At 33.7% G+C, this 22859-nt stretch overlaps 1 protein-coding gene across 2 annotated transcripts in view; it reads left to right on the forward strand.

Moving 5' to 3' along the window:
- LOC111415754 (ankyrin repeat domain-containing protein 33B-like) overlaps nt 1-10677 on the forward strand; it is a 74073-nt gene extending 63396 nt beyond the window's left edge. For both annotated transcript variants that reach the window (XM_023047600.2, XM_023047601.2), the window contains exons 7-8: nt 8181-8408; nt 9358-10677. In XM_023047600.2, coding sequence (XP_022903368.1) covers nt 8181-8408; nt 9358-9680 — 551 coding nt within the window. In that variant the 3' untranslated portion in view covers nt 9681-10677. The remainder of the gene's footprint in view (nt 1-8180; nt 8409-9357) is intronic.
- Nucleotides 10678-22859: the final 12182 nt, after the last annotated feature.

Consider the following 22859-nt stretch of genomic DNA (forward strand, 5'->3'; position numbering starts at 1 on the left):
CTCTTATTGATAACAACATTCCCAATAATGTTGAGGTAATTAATATAATTCCATAATCTTTACCTAATTTGTTAACGATTTTATGGCCGATAAATAATTAAAATTATTAGATAAACTAATAAACCATTTTAAAAATATTTATTTATGAATGTTGTTCTATATGTACTAAAAGTAAACCATCTAAACTAAACGAACGAAAAGCACTTCTTTTATTGACGTCTATATGACGCACGCAGATCTAGTCAAATCGAAGGCAACGAAACCAATAAAGATTTCGTTGCATCAATAAACGTATTAATAAAACAATGTTTCAATAAAGTATCCTCTAGCGATGATTACTCCTCGAAACACCTAAATCTTTGGTACAAAATTAACGACCAAAATTTGTTGACTTTTTCTTAATACGTTCCGATGAATCACCAATCCAAATCTAATTTTAGACTCAAAATTGTGAGCGTGTAGTTTACTGTGAATAAAAAAAAGTTATTCGTAACCCCACTCGGAAAATAGAGCCCAACGTCACGTTTAGGGATTTATATTGTAATATTATTCTGTAATACATGATCATGACGGCAAGAAATGTTCTCCTATTCACCTTCGTGAAATTGCGGTTTTATCTGGATTTAACAGCGAGGAGCGTCGTCAGTCGCTTGAAAGCATAAGACATCGTGTGCCACTTTGCCCTTTAACGGTAAAGTACGTACTAAAGGTTTCTTGCTATTCTCAGACATCCATTAAAAGACGTTTACATTCCTGTCTACTTTAAGAAGCGAGAAGTCCTTTTTATAATTAGATCCGTTTAAGATCTGATAGGTTTTTATTTTTATTTGAATAAAGGTGGTAATCGAGGATTGATGGCATTTATTTAATACTTTTTTGAAAAAAACTTCATATTGATCTTGAGCAAATAAACGTTTTCAATTTCCGGAAACTGTCGCGATAATGGAAAAATATACCGGATATATACAACCGTCGATGTCGTTCGACACCGATATCTGAAGAATCAACGACAAATATTTTTTAAATTTATCTCATTAAAGTTTGATAAAGATAATAAAAGCGGATCATATAATATATCCCGCTTTTAAATGTGCTTTTAAGTATACAAATTCACTAATTCGACACTGAGTAAAGATTGGGGAAATTCAAGCATCCATAAAAGACCGTTGGGACATTTAAGCTCAGCAGCGAATTCAGTGCTGAATGTAGATGTTCCAACACGAACCCCGTTTCCTCGAAATGAATTTTCTTTTAATGGGACGGAATGCTGAGGATTCTTCGGATTCCGAACAAGCGGTGCAGCGAATCTGCTTTGTTAGTTTGAAAACTCCATTCCCAAAACCAACTCAGAAACAGGATTATTCTCAAATAATACTTTAAGAACTCTTTTTTCAATTTTTAATCCACAATTACTTTCAAATTTATAAATCAAACAAATTTCTATTTTCAATTTCTTTACTATCACCGCAGTACAAATATTAATTTACTAACGATGTGCGAACTGACCTACTCCATGTTCTTAGCAGTTAACCCAGGTATCAAACCACTCAACTAAATGAAAAGTACATATCGCTAAGACATATTAAACCGGATTAAACCTAAATGGTATCCTAAATAGACTTTTTTTATAGCAATTAAGAGGGGTTCACCCGGTTTTTGATGAAAACTGCATCAAAGGGTATACGAAATCGAGTACAAAATGCACTCGCTATTCACAGTAATTAAAGGGGGTAATTTTTCGTTTTCAACCGTTCGGCTTGGAAAATATGTGAAGTCGTTGAGTTTAGCTCTATATTGCCTCCGGATAGATGGTTTTGAAATAAACCCTTTCCCCTTAAAGCGGGAGGGAAAGAGGAAGGAAATATACCGCGTTCATTAAATAGGGGTCGTTACGTGGAGTAACGGATGAAAGATGTCAATCGATAGCGTTTTTGACTTTAATTGATACGTTACCGCAATTGGTGGAGCGAAGTGAACTGCTGATCGAGTACTAAATTTCGTTCAGGAAGTATTTAAAAAATTAACTCCAAGTTTTTTGATTAAAATTTATTAAAAAGTTATGTTTGATATTTAATATTTAGCGTCTTTTATGCGTATACCTAATTCATTTAAATCTTCATGAATATTAATTTCTAAAATGTACCGAAAAATATTCCGCAATGAATTTACATAATTTACTTCTTACCTTAAAGAGAAAAATCGTGCATTTTTGAACCTAAGTTAAGCATGAATATTTATACGAGTTATCTATGTTTAACAGACTGGAGATTCCGGAAAAAACGTAGACATAATTTTCTTTAAGACATTTTTTCTAGGTTAAAATACCGTTTTTATTAATTCAGTTAATATTTTTCCATATTCTGATTTCATATTTTTCGATATTGATCAGATATGTTTATACAGTAGAGTCCGTGTATTACGTGCCCTCGTTATAACGTTCAATCAGATGTAACGGATGTTTTTTCTGCCCGTTCAAAGTTGACTTGCATGTACTTGTATCAGTTTAATTTTTTGCTAGTTGTAGGTACACGTTCGATCAACTTATAAACATGTCGAACTCGAATGTAAGCAAGCATGAAGTTAGATTTGAAAGAAAAGGTGGCGATTATACACGAAAAAAGTAAAGACAACATCGTTACCGATAAAATTTCTGGAGGAACAGCTGAAGTTAATAAAGATGTCGTTTGCACTTGGTTAAAGCATGTTTGGTAAAGCCTGAATTAAGAAGAAACTACAGCAATGATAATATTTTCAATGGTAATAAAACAGGACTTTTTTATAAACTTACTCTGGGTCGTACCCTAAAGTTTAAGGGTGAAAAGTGTGTACGAGGTATAATGTTTGTAATCTGCCGATAAACCTGCAACAGATAATTGTTGTGCTCTTCACCAGGAGACGAAAGCTGGGTCTACTAATTCGCCCAACTATCCAAGGTGAAGCAATTCCTTTCTTAAAGGAAGTCAAATATCTAGAAGTAATCCTAGACAAAAGTAATCCTGAACTTGTCGTAGAGTTTGTGGAAAAAATTGGGGAAAAACTGTACTGGCTCTATGTAACTGTGGTTAGACCTATGATCACATAAGGAGCGGCAGCCTGGTATAGGAAAGCCCGACAGACTTCAGTTATCAGTAAACTTTCACGAAATCAACGAGTACTTAGCTGGATTGGCAATCTCTGGTGCGATAAGCACAACGTCAATTCTAGCAATAGATGTTCTTCTTATATCTCCTTTGCATTTGCATATAGAGAAAGTGACCAGAACTACCATTTACAGGTTTAAGCAATATGCTCAAAACTGCTCCGGCATGTCCTACCAATTTGCATGTTCACAGATTTATCAAAAACGCCGGAAGGTGTCGGGGCAAGAGTATACTGCCAGACATTTCGGATTAAGCAAGCTTACAGCCTACTAATAACTATTAGTACCTACTGTACTGTATTCCAAAGGGTAATATTTGCTATTGACATGGGTGCTAAAATCCTTCTTGAGAGAGGGGTGAAGAATATGGTAGTACGATTTTTCTCAGACAGTCAAGCCGCTCTCCAGGCGCTGCAGGCCGTTAAGACAATGTCGGCTTTGGTTAACGACTGTACAAGAACTTTAAAAACACTGAGTTGTGATAACACAGGTTCTAGATCTGGGTCCTAGGTCACTCTAGGATTGCTGGCACCGTGAGGGCAGCGCTAAAACGTTTGCAGGGAGAGCCAACAGTTGGTATATAATTTGCGATCAGTTCTCCTGGAACGAGACACGCTACTTTATTAACATCGCCACTGTCAAACTCGAAAATATTTTAGGACTTGCTCGTAGCAGCATTAAAGTTCTAATGTACGCATAACGATATAACGTACGCATTGTTTGATCCCTTGAGGATACGTTATAACCGGAGTCTACTGTAATTGTTAGATTTATTTGATTTTACTTGACTTTAATACTTCCACATATTGATTTTCTTTCTTTATTACATTATAAATGTAAAAATTTTCATTTCACAAATTTCGTCAAAAATTAAAACTTGAAAATATGTATAGTTTCAACATTTTCTCTTTGCTTCGCATAGCCTCAGTTGCTCTTTTAATTAAACATTCATTACAACAATTAAATGAAATTGGACTTTGTTTCGGCTGAAAGGCGGATACAATATTGTATCACGCATGAGATTCAGCTTATTACATTTGTAAACCACCAGGTCGTTTTTGTAATGAGAATAACTCAGCTGTTGTTTAATTGAAGAAATGTTTATTAACAATGAAAAAGTAAAATGATTTAAATCAGTTCCTTTAACCTCGCTGCATACGCACTACTTTATGCCGACGACACAGTATTGGTCTCGCACAGTAGGCATATCACTTCTTCGGTCCGTAAGCTGCAGACGCTCATAAATGAAAGGGAAAATTGGTACCGAAAATGGCGCATCCTACTCAATCCCACAAAAACACAATTTTTTGTCCCATTCCTTTCACCTCGCGCTCCCTCTCCCACAATTAAAATCCAATCAACGGCAATCTCCGTCTCACCAACCTGCAAGTATCTTGGCATAACACTTGACAAAACGCTTAAGTTCTCCACTCATGCAACCAAGGTGAGGATGAAAGTAAAGACACGCGCCAAACACTTTAAATCCCTCTCGTTCAAAGGTCGTGGAATCTCTACCTCATGTGCCTCGCACATCTACAAGACCATATGCAGGCCCATCATAGAATATGGATCAATACTGCTAAGCTACGCACCAAGAAGAACGAAGTACCACCTGGAAGTAGCGGAAAGATCTGCACTGAGATCCATCACTCGAATTAGGAACCCCCTCTTTAACCCTAGCAATGATCTGCTATACCAACTTACCGATATACCCCCTATCCATACCCGCCTTCAATCTTTGTCCGATAAATCCATCCTAAATTTTCCTACCAACGCCTTGCAACACACGCTTATATCGCCTCGATTACTCCACCCTCGCAACAATCCACCTTACACTACAAAAATTACGGGCAGAAAATCCTTTTCGGTAGCCCTATCCTCACCCCTTCACTTTTTTATTTTTGTTGTTATTCTTATTTTTTTATGTAGTGGGTACAGAGTAAAATTTGTTTTTCTTCTTCTTCAGTTTTGAAAATAAATGAAATTTATTATTTCATTTATTTTTATTAATTACATAAGCAGAATTTTACACCAAGACATTCTCTTTCACCCCTATAAGCTAATGGTTATCCAGCAACTGAAAGAAGAAGATTTTGCACACCGCCAGCAGTTCGCTGAAAGAATGTAAATGATTTTTGCTGATGAACCAATAATAATGATGACCGATATGACTCATTTTCAATTGAACTGTTCTGTTAACAAACAGAACTTCCGATATTGGACAGCAAGTGAGCAGCATAGTGAGAAAGTCGCCGTTTGGTGTGCTGTAAGCCGTCATGGAGTGATTGGACCTTAGTTTTTCAAATACGCACAAGGGTTAACTGTAACTGTAACATCCAACCGATATGTTTTCATGTTGGAAAACTTTTTGATCACAGAATTGATCTTCTCTTAGTCCTTTTTCTTAGCGTGTGTCGTCTTGCAGTAATCAATCCGACATTATTTTGTGTAATTTTCGTAACAAGAAGATTTTTATAGGTTAGAGTTAATCTCGTTCCTAACCCCCCGACATAGAGGATCAATGACTCTTCTGTTTGTAAGTATTTATTGATCGCATCAGTATGGCTCCAATATCATCACTTACTCTCTAACCTACCAGCTTTTTGAGCTGTAGGCACAGTAAATTCATATTTTGTCATTTATTGGCTTTTTTATGTTATCTCTTTGGTAACCACAAACTTCTCTCTCTAACTTCTCTTTTGCATACTTTTTTTACTTATTCAAAAAATTTTGCCTCAGAAATGTTGTAATTAAGCTAATTTAAAGGAAGACCTATTTAAAAGCAAGAGCTATTTAAAATTTAATTTAAAAATGTAGACAGAGAAAATTAAACTTCTTTCTGATATCTGATTGGCTATTTTCTGGCTTTTTCTAACTTTGTATTGACTGCTATTCATCTTCTATCTGTTTTATGGTACAATTCAATATAAGTATATGTCGTCCAAACTATGTCTAAATTAAATGTGACGTCAACGATAATTTTGTGCGTATCAGGAATTTATAGTGGTTATTATCCACCAAAATGTATAGTTAGAAAGTGTTCTTCTCTTAATAAAAGTTTTATAAACGGTGCAAAAAGGTGAAAAAGCAAGTTAAACTACTTTCTATCTCTTTTTTGGATATTTATTGAGTTCTTTTTGGTTCCTGTATATCTTGTTTTTGTTTTCTTTCTGGCTTTCTGGCAATGAATATTCACTCTGAGGGCCTTTTCATGGGCAGATTATGCTATATTTTTATAAAGGTTTTAGAAACATTCTTTTTTTCAAAACAGGTTAAGATATCAAACGAATTCCGTCCTTTCTGCTTATTGATTAGTTTTCTTTCTGATCTTTTTAACCAACTATCATTTAATGATCTGAATGTTAACGTTTTTACTGCTATCAATATGGTACCCTTAAAACATACATATATAATCTTGTATAATCTTTCATGTTAAAACATGCTCGCCATTTGGATGTAGTAAAGTAGCATGAACAAATGGAGTAAAGCCTGCAATTTATCCAATTCCTGAAAAATTGTGCCAACCATTCTGTAGTTAAAAAACTCTTTGGAATACAATGTTTGGTATAGACCCAAAAGTTGGTTTACAATGTCTTCTTTGTCGAAAGAAAACATTGCTGTATTAGAGGAGAAGAAGATTTAAAGAATCTTTTGCAAAATATAGAGAAAGAAATAGAAGGATATCAATAATACTGATAAAAAATATTAATAACGAAGACGAGGATAATGAACAAGAAACTGAAAAATTGAAGAAGCAAAGTTTAGTTACATTTGCTCAGAAAATCATTCCCTTTATACTGATTGTTTAAAACCATTTTATTTCAAATGTGTAATACAAATATTTAAATAAAGACCTGTAGGGAATGGATGAAATATTATGTCAGCAAGCAAAAAATGAAGGTTTCTTCAGACACTCCCCTCGGAAATTGTTGGTTCAACAGTTCGTGTCAAAGTTCCTAACTTAGATGGTAGAAGAGGAGATCCGATGTCTGTACTTGCCATTTTATTACAAGTTACTGAAGAGTTATTGAGAAGTTATTATAAATTAGATCAAGGCAATGGAAAAATCAATAAATTGTATCAAAAATGGTTATCATAAGAAACAGCGGTAACGACACAGTCAATTGGTAAAAACAATAAAAATAAATAAATAGCAATAAAAATAACAAAAAAGTTTAAAATTATAAAATTTTCCAAATTCATTTTACTTTAAAATAAAATTAAATGTTAACTGTTAAAAATTAAATTATAAATATAACATATAGTCTTGTTACAAAGCTCCTGGAGAAATTGAACCCTGCAACAATACAATTTCGCATTATATCTCTATCTAGTAATCAATACACGTGTACATATGTCTTCAGAAATGTTTTCAGAGACGATCAACCTTCTCAGCGGGAATAGATTTATATTCATTGTCCCGGGAAACCTTGTTCACGGCCTGGTTTTATTCGCTTGTAGGGCAACATACAAAACAAAATCCTATTTCGTGGTTGGGTTATCAACGTATTTCCTGCGATTTGGCCGTCTGCAGCGTGATTTAAGTAGGTTAGTTCGCGTTTTCCGTGGGGAGGCCGTCGGATTTTTGTTACCAACATGTAGTAACCTGACGTTTATTGCTATTACTTTATCATTGTAATAAAATAGCTTATAAATTTTTAAACTGCTATTTATAACATACCAAAGTAGGTGGTTTATAAATAATCCCTATACTGGCTAGTTATTTATGTAACAATGTTTATGTATTTTCTTTACTGAATACCTTTAACGCATACCCAGAAGTAAATATTTTCTTTTACCCGGTAAAATAAAACACTATAATTTCTATTTTCTTACTAATACGATACAAGAAAATGTTTTACCAATAAATTTTATTTTTTAATTTATCTTGGTATTTTCTAAAATAGATAATTAAAACTTTTATAGCTTCGAGATTTTGTTAGCACGTTCTAGAAACATTTTCAGGTGAAAGCAGCTTTTATTGTTCGGACAAATAGCTCGGTCGACTAATGGCTGTACCCTTTTGAAACGACTGTTTCAGGAGCTAACCCGACCCTTAGGGACAACGGACGTGGCCTCCGGGCGGACCAATGGGCCCGATTTTGCGGCCGTTACGTGTGTGCGGACGTTATAGAGAAGTTGGCCAGACAACGCTTGTTAGAAAGGTCCACGTCGTACGGCAATTGGGGCATTGAGAATGAGATGGGAGCAAGGATTCTTCTTGGAAAGGTCGTTCCCGTACCACAAATCCCACAACAATCCTCACACGGTAAGGATCTTCATTATATTCTCATATTTAAATCATAAAAATTAAATTGAATACACAAAATCATGGTAATAATGAAGTAGTGTAACTAAACAATATCAGATGATTTTCTTTAGGGCTTGTTCTACTTTTACACAATAAGAATTGAAAAGCACGGATTCTTATACAAATGAATTTCCACAAAAGAAGCCAGGTTGAATGGGAAACGCTCTCTGCGTTTCTTTCAATTCCCGGAATGAAACATCGCTTCGTGTGTAAATCCCACTTACATTTAATGAATCCTCGCGTATAAAGTAGACAAAAATGAAACAATTCGGTTTCTATTTACTTTTTGATTATCACGTTTTTCATCAAAATCTATTTTCTTCATTCCTGCTGGGTGTTGATTACGCCCGAGGTCGCAGAAAACGGGGTAGCAGGGAAGGTTTTCGCTCATCTGGAAATGATGATTAAATCCGCCAGCATCTGAGACGGTGTAAAAAGTTTATCACCGTTTTACGATGGTATTTCCTGCTCCGTAAGCTGGCGATATCTGCGTCTTCGGACATCTTTTTTATTACCTCGGGTAGATTAAGGTCCCCCTGGTATTATGACTTAATGCTCCTAAATATGGGGTCAAGTATCCGTTCTTTACTAGTTCTAGCTGATCAATTTATAGATTTTCTAGTTAATTTTAATAGTTTAAAAGTGAAACATAAAATTAAAATAAAATTGAAATTACGTGTGTTCATGTGAATACTTAAATTGACCGTATCGAGCACATTTTGTTTTATGAATAGTTTAAATGGAAATTTCGTTTGGAATTGAACATGAATTTTATCGCATTGAATGTACAGTTACAAAAAAATTTAGCTCAACATTTTTAATCTTTTATAATTGACACAAAAAATCTAATCCACAAATAGATTTCCTCGTTTCAACAACACTAATAGATTTGCTCTGGACTTTCTAGGCATCAAGTCTAAATTAAGAAAGGTATTCAGGACGTCTTCCGGACCAGGCCAGAATGACCACGTTTCCAGCGCCAGATTGGTTACGCAATTGACCAGCGCCGCTCTTTGTGCTAGCACGCCCGTCTTACCAAGCGCACCAACAGTACCTCCCGTGGTAAAATCTCTTATCAGACCATTAACAGTTCCGCGTCTTCAAATAACCCTCGTCAATAACAACAACGAGATCATCAACTCCAATCTAACTAACGGACTTTCAAAGTCGCAAACAAACGTAACCGATGATTCTATCATCAAACCAGCACGTACCAAGAAAAAGAAGTAGCAGAGAAGGTTGTCCATGTAATTACTTTTTACATGGAAATTAAAAGGTAGTTTTTAAAAGAGACTGTTTCATTTTTTTTATGTTTTTCTCGATTTTTGTAAATGTACTTATTTTTACAATCTCAAAATGAAATTATTATTACTCTTTAAATAATAATAATAATAATATTAACATGTCTATAAACTCACGTGTGTACAAGATTTCTCCGTCTAGTTATAAGCGATTAAAGTTTTTGCTGTATTAAAAAAAAATAAGAAGGGAAATAAATCGTCTTCCAAAATAAATTTCAAGCGACGAAGAAGACGTAAAAATACATCAACCAAAAATTTATCAAAGTACTTAAAACAGCTACTGAGTGGCGATGTTTTCTGTTTCGGGTCCAAGTTGCATCGCTCAAAAAACCGCTATTGGTAATTTTTAAAGCGGGGACCATAAAATTAAAAGAAACAAGTTGGGTATAAAAAAGATCTGATTATATTTATATTTGTAGAATCCGAAAATTGGTGCTATTTGATGCAAAATTAAAAAAAAAAAGTTGGGTCAGTTTTGTAAGAATAAAGAAGAGTTGAATATAAAATAAATAACGTTGTAGAATATATAAAAATGTGTATATGAATATATTATTATTACCCAGTAATACTGTTTGTGATATTATATAGATCTGTGTATTTAAAAAAAAATAAAGTGGTTACCTTTTTTTGTACCTCTAACTTTATTTTTGTTGGAGTAAATTGTAACTTTAGGGACAATTTGTGTATTTAGAATAAAATTTTAGGGTGTAAGTTTTAAAAGCGTTTATAAAATGGAAACAACCATTTAAAATAAAAACATAAACCTAAACAAAACTGTGTAACATGTTGAAACAATTTTTTTTTATTATGAATAACATCCATTATAAGACATCCGATTTAAAACGATTTAAAAATATACAAAATGACAAACTATAAATATTTATCTTTGTTGTGTTTTGTATCAAAATAAAGTCATCAATAAATGATGGGTTGTGTTTTTTTTTGTTGAATCATTAATAATCCCATAAAGTGGGACACAAATATGTTTGCTATTTTTATAAATGATTGATCGAAAAACTAGGTAGTTAAATTTAACGAATCCACATCATAAAAAATTACTATAACAGAAATATATCATTTTGTTAAAGCAAATTATACTTTAAAAAGAATTAAATGGAGTAGAAAAAATGAATTCACAAATTTATTGGTAGAAAATTGTATTAAAAAAAATTAACAAATTGTAAGAAACAAGTTCACGATTGGGAAAGCCTTCAAGTCAAGTACTAAATTAAAATGTCCCAAAATCATTTTTTTCAAAGAATGCCGATTACAAACTATGGCTATGCAATAGCAGGTTCTCCAAGTTATCGAAATTGTTTATTAGGTATTTATTAATGTTATAGAAACTTTTAAATCCAAGGTAGAGCCACAGGTGAAGCCATATTTTAGATTCGGGCAGCACATTTAACAGCTTGGCGGCGTAATAGTTCACGACATCTCGAACTCTCACAGTACGTGTAAAATTTATTTCAATATCGTTATTATTTCGGGTGCTGTAATAAGACTCCTTACAGCATCCGATGCTGTAATGAGATTTTGGTAACATTTTATGGAACCAGTTCAAGTTGGTGACATTGGGTCATTAATTTTTCTAGTTGTCAATGTGACAATTTTTGTCTATGGATGTTTAAACACGTTCTTAGCATCAAATACAAGGTCCACAATGATGAAGACATTGACTCTGAGCAATTTGTCTTATTTTGGGAGGTGTACATCAAACATTTTTTTCAGGTGAATATATTGTGTTTTGACAGTTTCTAATTATCAATTCAAAGTTTCTATTTTCAAGTGTTCCGGTGTTACCAACTGCTACATACCTATTTCCCTACATTGCCAAAATGTACTTTATTTTTGTTAAAAAAAGTATAAAAACGCGAATTACAAAAAATAGCATAAAAAGCACGTTTCATAAGACTTAAAGCACTCATTCATTAAAAAACTCGTGGCTTTGCCACTCGTTTTTCAACTTGATTTCGTGCATTTCAAGCGTGTCTTACGAAACTTGTTTTTTAATATACTATTTTGTAATTCGCTACGGTAATGAAAGCTATAACAGTACTCAAACGGGTGCTGTAATGAGACTCCTTACAGCATCTGATGCTGTAATGAGATTTTAGTAACATTTTATGGAACCAGTTCAAGTTGGTGACATTGGGTCATTAATTTTTCTAGTTGTCAATGTGACAATTTTTGTCTATGGATGTTTAAACACGTTCTTAGCATCAAATACAAGGTCCACAATGATGAGGACATTGACTCTGAGCAATTTGTCTTATTTTGGGAGGTGTACATCAAACATTTTTTTCAGGTGAATATATTTTGTGTTTTGACAGTTTCTAATTGTCAATTCAAAGTTTCTATTTTCAAGTGTTCCTGTGTTACCAACTGCTACATACCTATTTCCCTACATTGCCAAAATTTACTTTATTTTTGTTAAAAAAAAGTATAAATACGCGAATTACAAAAAATAGCATAAAAAGCACGTTTCATAAGACTTAAAGCACTCATTCATTAAAAAACTCGTGGCTTTGCCACTCGTTTTTCAACTTGATTTCGTGCATTTCAAGCGTGTCTTACGAAACTTGTTTTTTAATATACTATTTTGTAATTCGCTACGGTAATGAAAGCTATAACAGTACTCAAACGGGTGCTGTAATGAGACTCCTTACAGCATCTGATGCTGTAATGAGATTTTAGTAACATTTTATGGAACCAGTTCAAGTTGGTGACATTGGGTCATTAATTTTTCTAGTTGTCAATGTGACAATTTTTGTCTATGGATGTTTAAACACGTTCTTAGCATCAAATACAAGGTCCACAATGATGAGGACATTGACTCTGAGCAATTTGTCTTATTTTGGGAGGTGTACATCAAACATTTTTTTCAGGTGAATATATTTTGTGTTTTGACAGTTTCTAATTGTCAATTCAAAGTTTCTATTTTCAAGTGTTCCTGTGTTACCAACTGCTACATACCTATTTCCCTACATTGCCAAAATTTACTTTATTTTTGTTAAAAAAAGTATAAATACGCGAATTACAAAAAATAGCATAAAAAGCACGTTTCATAAGACTTAAAGCACTCATTCATTAAAAAACTCGTAGCTTCGCCACTCGCTTTTCAACTTGAATTCGTGCATTTCAAGCGTGTCTTACGAAACTTGTTTTTTAATATACTATTATTGCTTACTTTACGATATGAGGTTGGATGATTTTTAATGTATTGTAGACAGTGATGTAAAATTACGGTAATTTATAATTTGTGTAAATTACTGTTGTAAATTATGGTTATTTTTTCTCAAAATTTATTCTCGCGTAATTTAATATTTTTTTTGATAAATTCCTACGGTAACCTATTTATTAGTTTGATTCAAGGACAGTAGAATCTACCTTGATTTTGATTTAATAAAACCTTTATACAAACTGCAAAGGAACATTTAAAATAAACTATGTAACAAAAACTCTAAAAATGAAACAAAATATGAATTCTATGTAATTCAAACACATAATTCAGAAAAGCTTCTTTGTGTTGTGCACATTGTTGGTGAGCAATTTAAGATTTCTGTTGCTACTTTGCATAATGATGTAGTACAACAAAGAGACTTCCATAATATAACAGAATACTACCCATAATTTTTGGATCTAGTAAATTTGCAGCTAAGTGTAAAGGTGTTACAGCCATATCTTTTCGTGCTTTTAAAAGTGATAGAATTGTTTTTACTTCTAAAACTGGGCATTCACTTTGTAGCTGATCATTCAAATGTTGAAAATAGTCAACAACATGAGAAATGCAAGGTAGGGAAGTTTGTACATTTTTTTAAATTATTAAAATGGGATTTAAAATCTTATATTCAAGCTGTCCCTAGAATATATCGTTTAAAATATTACGTTTAATATTTTCGTCTAGAATACTTGTTATAGTTTCTGTTATAACCAACTCTTTTAAGTTTCTTATAGGGGCTTTACAGCATTATCAAAACATCGAGAGCGCATGCGCAGACACATCCTAGCTCCTACCGGTAATTTATGAAAAATTTGTTTGGTAATTTACAGCAAATTACGGTAAATATTTTGGTAATTTACAAGGTAATTTACACATTCACATCACTGATTGTAGACATATAATATATATACACAGGTGTCCAGAAATTCAACGTCAAGCGGATACCGGGTAAGAAGCCAACCCATACCACTCTTGTATGAGCAGGTGTATGGGTTGGCCGTTGATATTGAGTTGATAAAGTTGGTAAATTATTTTGCAGGAAATTCAAAGGACATATTATGAATGTATGAATTTTTTAAATAACGTGTTGTTTGCAGAAAAACGGGCAATAATATTTCTTTATATATTCCTTTTCTTTTAAAGGAAGTTTTTATTTTATATAATTTTTCTTCTTCTGATTGTTAGTAACGCATTTCAAACTCCTTGTGATTTTTTTTCTTTGTATTTATTTAAATTTTTTAAATTTAGTACGACGTTTCGAGCGTAATATTCGCCCATCTTGAGGTACTTAACACTACAAAACATCAAATTACTATAACCTATATCGTTATCTAAAATTAAACTAAAATTTAAAATCCAAACAACATACAACACAAAAATTCTTTAAGACAAACAACATCAAAATCTAAGTATAAAAATATAACATTTTACGTCAATTGAGTATTTATTGTATTTTATTTTAATTTTAATTCATTTATTACATGTGGAAACTTCTTCGTATGTTGGAGTTGTGTTTCATATTGAATTTAACCATGCGGTTTGGTTTTCATGTAGAAGTCGTCGAAAATGTCGAAGAAAACCTGTTTTTGATTGTATTATACCTCTACTCCTCCGCATGTTTCTAATTTTTATAATTTTTGATTTCTCATGTTAAATAGGTACCATTTTGGAAATTTTAACTAAACAGGCCATCTTTTAAAATTATTTGCCAAAGGTGCTGTACTACTCCTTTTTTTTAGAAATCGTGTGTCAAACTTAATAGACATAAATTTTTTCAATCTTAACTTAATCAAGCTAATATTTTTTTCGCAATAATAACAACCTTTGTGGTTAATAAGAATTACATTATTAAGAAAATCACTATTAAATTGCAAAAATTTCTGACTAATATCTAAAGATATGATCTACGGGAACGATTTTTAACATTTTCAAAAATATGTCTACCACTTAACTAAGAGACATGGAATTTTTTTCTTATTTTTTGACGTTGAGTTTCGGGACACCTGTATATGAAGTATAATGTGCGACCCAAAACGTTGCTCTGAGCGACTCCAGCACGTATGGTCAGAAGATTGGCTTGACCTTCCTGTCGGACAAAGAAGAACCTCTGCTCCAAATATGATCACAGTAGAGAATGGTATTGTTGAGGTAGCTGACTCTATCGAAAGCCTGCGAGATATCCAAGAGTGCCGTCGTACAGTAGTTTTTTTCTTCGAATGTCTGTCTCAATGTTTGGTGTTTATTTACCTTACAGTGACCTGTAACAAGTCCCGTAATTACGCGTAAGGCGTTCTTACCCTCCCTCACAAATTCCTGTGCTGCGTCAGCTGAGAGCTAAAATAATAGTAATATATGTAACTATTAGCTAACGGGCACCTTTATATCTATTCCACCAGTCAAAAAACGTTATGTGGGTTAGGTTTTTAATTAACTCAATATGACATACCTTAGATGGGACAATTGTTGGCAAAGGGAAGCAGGGCATTTTCCCAGCCTATCGGCGTGCTTATTTCCCGAGTGAGTCGAATGTCCCTTAATCCACCGCAGTGTGACACTGTTTAGTGTTGCCGCCTCCTCAAGCGCGAAGTGACAATCCATAATCAGCGCAATTGTCTACTGCCGGTAAAGATTGCAAAGGTCTTACCACTGAAATTGAATCTAACAATATAGTCAGCAGCCAGTTTTATAGTGACCAATTCCTCTTGCTTAACGGTGATGCCTTCTCCAAGTGACATGAGCAGACGGAGCCGTAAATCATTACAAAAGACTCCCGCTCCTGCCCCAGTCCGCCGCCTACAAGAACCATCAGTGAAGAACATTATGAAGAACATTTTGATGATGACAAGATGATGTGCAAGGCCGTGCTAAGGATTGACAAGATATGTGCAATAGTTTTAGCCTATGAAAAATGATGTTGTGAGTTATGTTAAGATTACAAAATCTAATAAAGTAAACCAAAAATCTAGGTAACAATTATTTAGGTACGTAACAAGCCATGAAAGTGTTTGTTTACGGATGCAATAGGCGTTTCTCTTTTTTTTCTAGATGTTTCTTGGCGTCACGGCGGCGGCGCCCCAAATCACTTGGTGTATACGTGGATGGCGCGGCCCTGATGATGTGAGGAATAACATGTTTGTCACACTTAATATAAAATATGGGGGATCGATACTATTTAAACGAAAATTATTGGTAAAGGTCACACACGCAGTATTGCATGGAAACGAAGCCTGATCTGGGGCAATTAAATTCGACCCACGGACGCGTTGCGAGTGTTCTCCAAACGGTTTCCGGTTTGATAGCGTTCGTGTCGTCCCTATTGACTTAATGGCGCTATAGCGAACCCGAAATGGAAAGCCACAACCAGTACAAAAAGAAAAGGCAGAATAGAGGGAATATAGATGAAACTTGACAGAAGCTTAACTAGAAGCAACGAATTGAACGATCGATATTGCCACAATTCCTCACTGGCCGCATAGTATTTATTAAAATAATACATACTTTAAAAACATGGGCAAAGTCCATTATGATACATACCCTCTTCCACTATCAGAGGTAGAAGGAAATAAAAGGATGATTGGTAAAATATGTTGAACATGAAATTAACATTATCTAAAATCTTATCAAATTAGATAGGTTTGTTAATTACGTAGTTAAAAAATAAAATAGATGTTAGGCGAAAGCTTGATTTTACTATAATAGATAACGTGTCTTGTATCGTTAGAGGGCATTAGCACCCCAACATTAATAATTTTCAGACCAGTAAGTTGTAAGAAGCCTTTATGTTGATGTGTGAAAGTGCAATTGCATATTCAACAAATAGAAATTAAATTTGACAAAAGAGAAAGAAAAATAAAAATTAATTAGTTATTAATGATTAATTTAATTGTCAATAATAGCACAAAATACGAACAAGACAAACCAAACAAATAGAACATAAGCTATTAGTATAAGTGTTACTTAAAATTACTTACAAAGGATTTCAAATCTTATTTTTTGCTACGGGTATCTCTTGGGAGTAATTTCTCTTGACTGAAAATCTCACTTCTCAACTCTACTCTTCTTTTTCTTCTCTGGGTTTTGACTCTTGTTGTTTGCATCTACTCTGTGGACTCCCTTCTTGACTGGACTGGACTAGATTACGAACTGCTGTTAACACTGCCGAACTGCACTGCTTTTGTTTTTTTGGGACTCTTAGGAACTACTACGAACTGATTGCTAGGAAACTGCTCTTTTTCTAAACCAATGGAAAATTTTCTCCGCCGAACTACCTGGTCTTTTCTTCCGTCTGAGATTTTAAACCTTTTGCTTCGAATGCTCTTAACCTAAACAATTGTTTCCAAGGTCGAAACAGACTCGAATTACTAGAACCGTTGCGTACTAAACTAAAACAAAGAGATATCATACAGAGAACCCTTCTCCAAATGATCGAAAAGCAAAGGCAAAATAATCAATCAATAATATTAATCGAACTCGCGGTTTGATACAACGTCCAGATCACAAACTACTCAAATCTAGAGAATAATTAAGTATATACCTATACTGATTAACAAACGTAGAGATGAAAGAGAAGAATATTCTCGTAAGAATAAAGAAAGTTAACAGACCCTCATCGAGTTCCATACTCGATAGTTTTATTGATGTTTCATCAAAAGTTGAACAAGAGAAGCTAGGTCAACTATTTGTTAGGGCTATTTATGCTACAGGTAATCCATTTGCCATTTTTGAAACTAATCACTGGCAACTGGCAATCATTTTTCAAACATTTGAGACCATCTTTCAAAATGCCTATACGTTATTTATTATCAAAAAAAATTACTGGACTCCGAGCATTAAAAAATTTATGCAGACATTAAAATGAAAACTGGAAAAGCGCAGGCTCTTAGCTTACAGTGTGATGGTTGGAGCAACCAAAGGAACGAATCCATACTTAACTTCATTATTACTACATCAAACCCTGTGTTTATAAAACTTTGCCAACAAATATTTGTCGACATACCGCAGAATATATTGCTGAAAAAATCGATGAAATTTTGAAAGAAAAATTCTTTACTATAATAACCGACAATGTCAGTGCAATGGTTAAAGCAAGAAATATACTTTATGAAAAGTACAAACATATTTCTGTTTATGGATACATTGCTCATATGTTAAATTTGTTGGGGACATTTCAAAAATGAAAACCATGTCTCCTATTATGGAAGATGTTAAGGCTGTTATTAAAGGAATTAACAATTCTCACATTTTATTGGCTACTTAAAAAAAATTCAAACTGAAAGAAATTACACCAAAGCAACCATTTCCTTAAAATTACCTGTGAAAACTCGATGGGGATCAATTATTCATAGTTTACAAAGCCTTCTTGATACAAAATATGCATAAAAAACATTAGCAGTTTGTGAAATAGTTGTAGATTTACTTAGTAAACGAAGTGCAAAGTTGATATTGGATGAGAATATTTTTTGGGTAAAAGTTTGAAACTTTTATCACCTAAAAAAACCCTATTGTTAAATACAGATAGACCAAGGTTAAGTCAAGTAGCTGAATGCTTTTATGAGTTGCAAAGACTTTTTGAAACAGCCCTTTCCTCAAGCCCTTTGCTTAATCAAGAGGTAAGGGAAGTAAAAAACTTTTTAGTTAAGAGAAAGCAAACGGCAATAAATCCAATCCATCTTGCTGCAAATATTCCAGATCCAAATTTTAATGGAATTCATCTTAATAGAGAAGAACAAATACAAGGAACAGAGTTTATAGACATTATGGCTACTGTAACAAGCCCAGATGAGTCTGCAGAGGTAATGGCAGAATTGGCTCTTTATCGATCTAATGAAGGGTTATTTGGAAAACCATATGTTTTAAAATCCGCGGAAAAACGACATCCCGTTATATGGTGGAAGGGGTCGACATTAAGTAAAGTAGCGGTCAAGATACTAAGTATGCCGCGTCGAGTGCAGCAACAGAAAGAAGCTTCAGCACCTACAGCTTTATTCACACTGCGAAAAGAAATGGGCTGAATGAGCTGGTAAAATAACTTTCATTACCTATAATTTAAAATTATTAAATTCTGCCAGCAATGTGGAGGTTAATGAAGGCAATGAAGACATGTCTGATATTAAACTGATTGAATGCAGTGATTGGAAACTTTTCCAGAGCTGTCTGAAAATTCATTAGATTCGACCTAATAATTGTTTAATTTTTCTTAGAATAATTCTTGTTTTTTCTTGTTTCTTATTTGTTTCAAAGAACAAATTATTTTTTTACGCCAAATATATTCTAAACATAATAAATAAGTCCGCCATAGTAATTAATCCCATAAATATGAACCATGCCACGATACAGCCGTCAGACTGAATTTGCCGAGCTGTATTTGTTCTCAGAAAATTCTCAAAATCGAGAATATTCTCCTTTTTTTTTTCTCGAGAATTTTCCATTTCTAATCAAACATCAAGTTTGTTTTTCTATATTATGCATAGCACAATTGTATAACACCTAGTAAAAAATACATACTAATTAGTACTTATTTTTAACACCAAATTAAACTAGATAATGTTTTGCAGCTTTTCCTAGTGGTTCAGTCTGCTTTACCCATAATTATTGATAAATATCATATATTTACCGTTTTATGATCAAAACGCAAAAACGATGCGAAACACTGCGATACGCGGAACACACGTTTAAACTATTATTGTTTTTGTTATAATTCCGCACTATTGCTCGCGTTTGAATCGACTAGGACACTAGGTCACTAAATCGAACGGCTTCATCCTCTGAAGGCGACGCAGGACATCCTCGTTGTCGAGAAGCTGGATGGCTTCGATGTTGGGATGATCGTGCATTCTCTTTTGATGTTTAGATGCGAATGATGCAATTTCTGATGACACCGATGCTACTTTCAAGTCGCGATGGAGGTTGGTGTTTCTTATATACCAGGGTGCATTCACTATGCACCTTAGTACCCCACAGTTGGATTCCGTATGTCCATTTTGGTTTTAATACTTGCTTGTATATTAGCAACTTGTTACTTAGTGATAGCGTTGATTTTCTGCCAATAAGCCAATATAGGTGTCTAAATTTGATATCAAGTTTCTCACGCTTTTTCATCCAGCGTCATATCAAGATATTTTGCGGTGTCGGCGTAAGGAACTGCATTGCCATTTATGTGTACTGGGACATAGTTTACTTTCTTATAAGTAAAGTTTATGTATGTCGATTTGCTTGTATTTAGTATTATTAGCCATCGTTTGGTCCAGTTTTCTATTGAATTTAAGGCCAATTGTAACTTATTTGCTGCAACTACTTCATTTTCTGCAACAGCCAAGATCGCTGTGTCATCTGCGAATGTAGCTGTTAAAGTTTCTGGTACCTGAGGAAGGTCGAATGTGTAGAGTAAGTACAGTGTTGGGCCAAGCACACTTTCTTGAAGAACTCCGGCTCGTATTTCATGTAGTGGTGAATAAGCGTTTTCGTATTTTACTCTAAAATATCGATCAGAAAGATACGATTTTAATAGTTGACTGTACGTTGATGGTAGTATTTGGTCTAGTTTGTAATTTAAACCATCTAACCAGACTTTGTTGAAAGGTTGTGCATCATCCAGAAATACGGTGGAGCAGACTTTATTTTCCTCCATTGCTATTTCTATGGTATCCGTTATCTATGCACTTGGTCTATTGTTGCATGTTTTTTCCGAAACCCAAATTGATGTGTTGGTATTAGGGGTTTTTCGTCTATGACAGGGTTTAGTCTTTTTAATAGTAATTTTTCAAGCAGTTTTGTTAGTAAGGGTAATAATGAGATTCGCCTATATGACGTAACATATGTGGGGGGTTTACCAGGTTTTGGTATCATTATTATTTCAGCAACTTGCAATATGCTTGAGAAGTATTTCTGTTTAAAAGCAGCATTAATTATGTGTAATAGTTTTGTAATCGCCCGTTTTGGTAGATGATTCAATGTTTCTCCATTAATTAAATCATAGCCTACTGATTTCTTTATATTTAGTTTTTGTATTTCATAATACAGTTCTTTCATTTTTACACATGGTGTATTACTCTGCTGATCACTTTGAATTACGCTAGGGACACTATTTAGCATAGTTGTTGGACTGTCTGATGTAAAAGTTTCTTTCAGATGTTCAGCAAACAATTTTAACTTTTTCTTGATTGCTCTTAGTCCAATTTCCATTATTATTTCGAATTGGAGGTATATGTGTTTTTGGAACTTTAAGCTTTCTTGTTGCCTTCCACAGAGAATAATCAGTACTGGCATCGTCAGTAAGTAAGTCTTTTATGTAATTTTGAATATTATTATCTTTGTGGCTATCTGTTAATGCTCTTAATTCGGCTTTTATTTTACTTAATTTATTTCGGTTTTTCTGCAATTTTGTCTCTTATGAATTTAGGATAAATATTAGATTTAGGTTTTGGTGTTAAAATTGGTGTTGAGGCCCAGACTGCGTTTTGTATGTCTTTTAAGAACATTTCTACTTCATTGTCAATGTCTTCGTTTGTTTTCATAAGAGCATTAAGATTTTCACTTCTATCTGTTGGCCTGTAAGTTGGCTTCTCAGTGGAGAGCACCTCACAGTTTAGGGCCTCTATTGCATGGTTCAGTTCTCTTCCTTTTGTATTTGGCAAGCGCGAATCCCAAGACATATGTTTTGCATTAAAGTCTCCTCCAAGTATAAATTTGTTGTCAAGATGTAGTAGAATATCCTGATAATCTTCTCTTTTGAGATTATGTTTCGGTGGTATGTACAGGGTCAGCCAAACTCGACGCCCCACCTCTTTTATGGGAAATGGGTAAAATTTTCGAAAAAAAAAATTATACCATTTTAAATAATATCTTCTCAGCTTTAAGAAACATCAGACGTTACAAATTTTGGACGGCAACGTTAGGCGTCGCGACACATACAAATTTACTTTTTCAACGAACACATTTTTTTCTGTTTAGAAATAGGATGCCCATATAATTCTTAGCATTATTGAATGAAAAAGTTTTTTTATATCTCTAATAGTTTTTAATATATAGCGGCATACGTAAATTAACATTGATGAGCATCATTCTAGTAATTCTTCCATCATAGGTAGCCATGGATTGGAAATATATGAACATTTGTTAATTTGACTCAGTGTCAAATTTAGTCTTGCATTTGTTTCTTAAAAATGGCAAATCACCAGGAAAAGGTTGACATACTTTTAATTTACGGTGAAGCTCGCCGTAATTCAAGGGCAGCTTGGAACAAAATTTAAGAAAAAATACAGACGCGTTTTCCTGTAGGAAACATGTTCCTATTAAAAAAATCGTATGCAATAATGGCGTCGTAGCTGAAGTTTGTCAGTTTTTTGAACATAATCCTAGAGCATCTGTTAATATGGCAAGTTAACAATTAAATATTTGCTATTCCTCCATACGTCGAATACTTAAGAAGAACGGATATTTTACATACAAATTGAAGAACTTGCAGCTTTTAAATGAAGATAACCGTAATAAACGCATAGATTTTTTAGCGGATATGGCCATATTGGAAGACTACAATAGAAGGATATATAATTACATTTTATGGACTCATGAGAGCCGATTTGTAAGTAATGGACTTCCAAATAGGCAGAATGAAAGATACTGGGCCACTGAAAATCTTAATGTGATTAATAAAGTCGAAAATCAAGGCCACTTTGGAATTAATGGCCATATTTTTTCGATTACAATTTTAATGGACCAATCTTTCTCCATTTCTTAGAAAATGAAGTGCCTGATTTATTACAAGATATACCTCTCATGCAGGAAAATGTATGGTTTCAAATGGATGGAGCGCCCTATCACCATTCTGCAATTGTTACGCAATATATGAACCGCGTATATCCTGAGAGATGGATAGGAAAATCTGAT

The sequence above is a fragment of the Onthophagus taurus genome, chromosome 1 (genome assembly GCF_036711975.1).
Source record: "Onthophagus taurus isolate NC chromosome 1, IU_Otau_3.0, whole genome shotgun sequence".
Taxonomy (NCBI): Eukaryota; Metazoa; Arthropoda; class Insecta; order Coleoptera; family Scarabaeidae; genus Onthophagus; species Onthophagus taurus.